Source organism: Triticum dicoccoides, chromosome 1A (genome assembly GCF_002162155.2).
Source record: "Triticum dicoccoides isolate Atlit2015 ecotype Zavitan chromosome 1A, WEW_v2.0, whole genome shotgun sequence".
Taxonomy (NCBI): domain Eukaryota; kingdom Viridiplantae; phylum Streptophyta; class Magnoliopsida; order Poales; family Poaceae; genus Triticum; species Triticum dicoccoides.
Window position 1 is genome coordinate 215,725,207 of NC_041380.1, and position 5,158 is coordinate 215,730,364.

The following is a 5,158-nucleotide window of genomic DNA, read 5'->3' on the forward strand; positions in this document are numbered from 1 at the left end:
GTAATATGCTTGTAATTATTTGTATTTTTAATTTTTTATCATGGAACACCTTTTTGTTTTGTCACCGTGTTTTTTGCATGATTGAGATAAACTGCATTGAATATTCGTACATAAACATGCTGTTGCTGCTTATCTACGAATTGTTACTAATTCAATAATATTAGTGGCTAGCAGTATGTGGCAATGGTGTGGTGGTTCATTAATCAACAGTAAATACGTTGATGTATGCAAGGGTTTTTTCTTTGCTATCATCCCAACTTAACACATGATGATTGCAAAGAACATTCCTCTTGGATGCCCTGTGAACACATCCACTGTTACTCTGTTAGTCAAGTCAAGCTGTGTATGCATATCTAGTTTCTGCAATGTGTGACCATGGGACATTGCAGCCACATCATTAGCAAATTATTTAGATCTGCAATAGTTGACTAGGAACATAATATATGATAATCTGAAGACTATTATTTTCTCCTCGCATTATGCGGTTACAAGAGACACTTTGTCCAGCGAAAAGAAAATGTATTTGTTACTCAAAATGGTAGTTTAGGTCTCAGATTATGGCTTTTGTCCTTTCGTGTTGTCTTGACTAGTTACAACTTTCAGTTCATCTGCTTGCTCAATATCAGGATTCGTCTTGGGTGCTTCTTTGCATTTGCTGTAAATGCAGTACACGACCAACTGAAGAATACCCATTAAGCAGCCAATGAAGCTTGGTGCCTTTACAAGAAAACAAGTATGTCAGCATAATTTATACATTTTATTGTGCTAAAGTTTCTTTTTGTACTAACCGTGAGAAAAGGATCCTTTCCAAGGAGCCCATACAGCATCCAGAGTAAACTTGTCAAGAAGCTAAACAATGACAAGTAGAAAGGCATGAACTCCACACTTTTCGTCCTGATAACTTGTTTCTGCAATGTTGGATAAAAAGTTATTTTTCTTGCCATGCCTTCTGTCTAACTGAATATATTTTTTCTGAAGTACTTTGGAAACTGATATAAGTTCATTGAACCATTTTTAGATATTATGGAACATACGATATTTTATACTACTTATGACATGCGTTTGTGGATCATTTTGTCAGGCTTACAACGTTGTTGCAAATCATTATAATGAAACATGTTGTTCTTTTCTCTGTGAATCATAGTTCAGGAGGCACGTTAAGTAACAGTACTCACCACAGCTACCAACGGAGAGCCATACATTAATATGGAAGCCACCAAACCAATGCTACCGACAAATACTTTACGCATTTGGTGGGTGTGGAATGAGAAAATTGAGAAAAATACAGCCATGCCGAAGATGATTAGAATTGGAGATACCATCATCATGACAAGCTTCTGCAAAAGATTGCCAGTTAAGTGTTAGGATTACTAATCGATAGTAATTCTTATAACATCATATACGCATCTAAACATCGAATTACTCACCATTTTAATTATAAGATTTTAACTACAGTCGTGAAATAGTACCTATAAAGCCTAGGGGTAACTACGAAATAATATATTCTCTTATGTTTGCATCAGAAGGCTGGTGTTTGGTCGTCCTTACATGGTTCAGCAAGAGTGAAAGCGACATTTTATAAATAGAAACATAAAGTGCTCTTGTCCTTAGTCAATCACATGCCTACAACTAAACATAAAGTATTCTTGTCCTTAGGCAACTATACATATAATTGACAGATTTATGTTCTTAAATTCACTACTCACTAAGTCACTAGTAACTAGATTCTTTTCCTTCATTTCCCTAAACAATAAATGTTGCTTTTTCCAAATCGTAGTTACAATGAAGCATCTGGTCCCCGATGATAGAGACTATCACTATATTACTTAATTGCATACCTACACATGTATACAACCTCTTCTGTCACATTAATATGCAAGAGTTAGGCCTCAGTACATGTTTTATGTTTAGTAGAGATACAAACAATTAACAGTATCTGATTGACACTATGATTATTACATAGCTTATGAATTTCCAATTTATCTGAATGTGATAAATTAGGAGTAAATATGTGCTTATTGCTTCCTATCATTTCGTCCAGGGAAGCAAGGCTCTCACTTCTACTTTCGTAGTTTTGCTGATTCAATTTATCATGTCCAAGCAAGGTTGTTGCCTTTGTATATAGTTGTATATATCAACTATAATATGCTAATGGAAATGAACACGAAATTTTGACAGACACTGGCAGCCATATTTTCCTACCGCAAAGTTACTAACATGCTAATGGAACAGAATCACAGATCTTCAGAAATAACTTACCTTTTTCTCTCGTGGTGCAAACCATATGTATATACTGATAAATGTGCTTTCAAAGAGCACTCCTAGTGAGCTGATTCCGGACAGAGTCCAATTCTCCCATCCGGAGCTCACTACTGGAAGACCGTACCAAGTATATGTGAGGCTGCTGAACAAAGTTAAGATATATGGTATGCATGAGTATTCTTCTACGCTGCCCTTCTTTATCACTCTTCTGAATGTCAATCTGGGAAACACAGTAAAATGGAAAGTGTTATGCAATGCATCAGATACTCTAAGCTGATCATAGGAGTTTATGATATAGGCATGTACATTGGTGCTGCATAGAGGAGAAAGCAGACTACACTTCCTGCAAGAAAAGACCATGATGGCATTAAAACAGGAAGCAAACTAGTTGGAGTAGCTAGTGAATTGAAAAATACCAATAATCCCTGTTGTTACGTGGAGGTCAGGAAACATTCTTTTGGGCTGAAGGTTTTATCTTGCCACAAGAACTAGATTTGCCCAGGGTTCATAGTTTATAACAAGGGGCACGCTATTTATAATGCACGATGGGTGTTTAACGTGTTGGAAGAAGAAGATATTGCTCAAACCACTAGGTGGAATATCAGTAGGAGGCCCACATACTTCTCTTGTTCATACGAAACACGGCTCAATATTCAGCAAGACCGCAAACGTCAAGTAAGGGTGAAATGGCCATACATGTTTTTTGCTCAGAATCCAGTTAATTATTCCAGCCATGTACCTAGAAGAATCTCAAAAGCTTTTATGTTTGATGCTGGTCCATCCATCCATGTTGGAGAATCTGGTATGTTATAGCACCTATTCCATCTATAAGATAGCGAGATATGGTGTCCAACTGTTGGATTTGCTTGATTATGAAGATATTGAGAAACATCAAAATGTCTCATTAGCTTCTGTTGCTAACAAGCGGCAACTGTTGATCCACAGGAAAAAAGAAGGGGTGAGAATCCTTGGTGTCTTTTGTTCTTCACTTTTTCCATACATGTTAAGAAGCATCCATACATGTGATGTATCATGCATCATTATCTGACCACGGAACAGTTCTGTTATTCCCGTAAAAGGACCGATGCATTTGCTTACCATTCGTAACGAGCAACTGCATTTTTCTGCTAAAATTTATTAGATATTCTGATGCTGCTTATTAACCTCTAACTAATGTAATGATCCTGAGTAAATGTTCTTATTATAACTTACTGATTCACTCTTCGTTTCCCTCTTATTAATTTGTGTGTTTCTTGCCTCATGAGCATTCTGTGGTTCTCTTGCAGTGCGAATTGTCACTCATGGAATGATTCTTGTGGCCAGTATAGAACTGAGCTTTAACTGTTGGTTCACATGATCATATGTAATCTGTCTGCTGTTTCGCACGTTATAGTGCAACCAGTGTTATTGTCATTGATCATAGAATATGCTGTAGAATACCAGTAATCCTGAATATGTGCTAAAGTTGCCACGCTACGTATAAAATCTTCAACGACAAGCATTTGATTCCAAGAAAAGGCGACTGTCATGCAGATAAGCATACATTAGAGGTTGAGCATCTATTTCGTGTGGAGGGTGGATGTTGCGTAACTGCTTGTGTTTTTTCTTTCTTTTCGTGTTTCATTGTACCCAAAAATCGCTTTCCTCCCCATGAAGCCGAAAGTCCCTATAAACCACCTGTCTTTTTTGTTTCTTTTGCTTTCTATACTAAACTGTCATTTTAATTTGTGTGTAGTGCTCCAGTTTGAAACCCTTTCTGAACTTGAAAATTATCTTTACAGGTCATGAAGCCACCAAATTTATATTTTCCAGTTTTTCATTGACTCTTAATGCACTACAGAGGGCCGCGTTACTGGAGGAGACACTAAGATCTGAAGCGTGAATATATCTGACAAAGGAACAATAGCTTTATTCTTCTAGAAGAATTGATGCTGTTATGACTACCATTAATTCTAGCAGACGAATAACCACAATTTGTCTGATAAGAGCAACCTATGTATTTTAAGTAACAGGTAGGCACTCTGATGCCGTCGGTTACCCCATCACTATATACAAGTGGTCATTTTGATCGTGGTTTTTGGTAACAAAAGGACATGAAAAAGTTATAGCAAGTTTTATTCCATTAGGATAACATTTCTTCTACATTGTGTGGCTGAACACTGGTTTTAGTTATTCTTTTGCATCTTCCTTGTGTGTGCTGTGGAAAAACTAGAAACAGTCTTTTGTAGGGCTGATAATTTGAGTTTTAGGGGCGAGAAAAATACTTCTTTTGTTATTGAGTTTTACCCAAACCTAGCCAAACAAGATTTTAGCTGGTTAAGCTCTAGAAAATCTGATTTTTGTACCCACTTGGCATTTTAAGTATCACTATTTATTTGTTTATTTAATAGTGTCGTAAGGTGGATTAAACAAGTACAGGACAAATTAGTTTCGGTCAACTTTTGTTTTTAAAAACGGAACTAGGAGCATCGAAACACCCTGTCCCAAGAAAAAGAAAACCATGATATATTCTCTAAGCACTAGTTACAGACATATTTGCATCCAAGTAGGCCCTAATAAGGCTCTGATAGGAAGAACCTATTTTGTTTTTGACACTGCAATGGACTAAGGAAAATTCGCACACATAAAGCATATATCTATGCCCAATTGCCAGGGTGGAATTGTTCTCTTCTTCCCCTGGAACCATCTTTGTTCTTTTTTCTTGCGGCTCGGCTCGGCTGCCGATATTGTGTTAGAATGTGTAATGTGTGTTTGCATAGGTATTTTTTGTCTAGGGAGAATATAGCTACGTACACATCAATTACGTATGTGAGTCTTCTCATCCAAGGGCCAGTACAACCTTGGAGCTTGGCAAAAGAAAGTTTTGTTTTTTCGCTCTTTCACAAAGAGATCATCT

General features: G+C 36.9%; 1 protein-coding gene across 1 annotated transcript; it reads right to left on the reverse strand.

The window, feature by feature from the left end:
* Positions 1-424: 424 nt before the first annotated feature.
* Positions 425-2,974, reverse strand: LOC119266980 (bidirectional sugar transporter SWEET3a-like). The gene is made up of 6 exons (XM_037548270.1): positions 2,679-2,974; positions 2,569-2,605; positions 2,260-2,482; positions 1,176-1,337; positions 789-908; positions 425-717 (listed from the first exon to the last, which is right to left on the reverse strand). The coding sequence occupies exons 1-6, from the start codon at positions 2,713-2,715 to the stop codon at positions 556-558; spliced, it is 741 nt and encodes a 246-aa protein (XP_037404167.1). The 5' UTR covers positions 2,716-2,974; the 3' UTR covers positions 425-555.
* Between the last annotated feature and the right edge of the window lie 2,184 nt (positions 2,975-5,158).

Bases quoted from the DNA above. Each gene is read 5' to 3' on its own strand.
- LOC119266980 (XM_037548270.1), bottom strand. From the start codon at position 2,715: ATGTTTCCTGACCTCCACGTAACAACAGGGATTATTG. The intron at 2,606-2,678 runs GTATTTTTCAAT...CTTTTCTTGCAG, and splicing joins CGTAACAACAGGGATTATTG to GAAGTGTAGTCTGCTTTCTC. The intron at 909-1,175 runs GTGAGTACTGTT...CCAACATTGCAG, and splicing joins GCTCTCCGTTGGTAGCTGTG to AAACAAGTTATCAGGACGAA.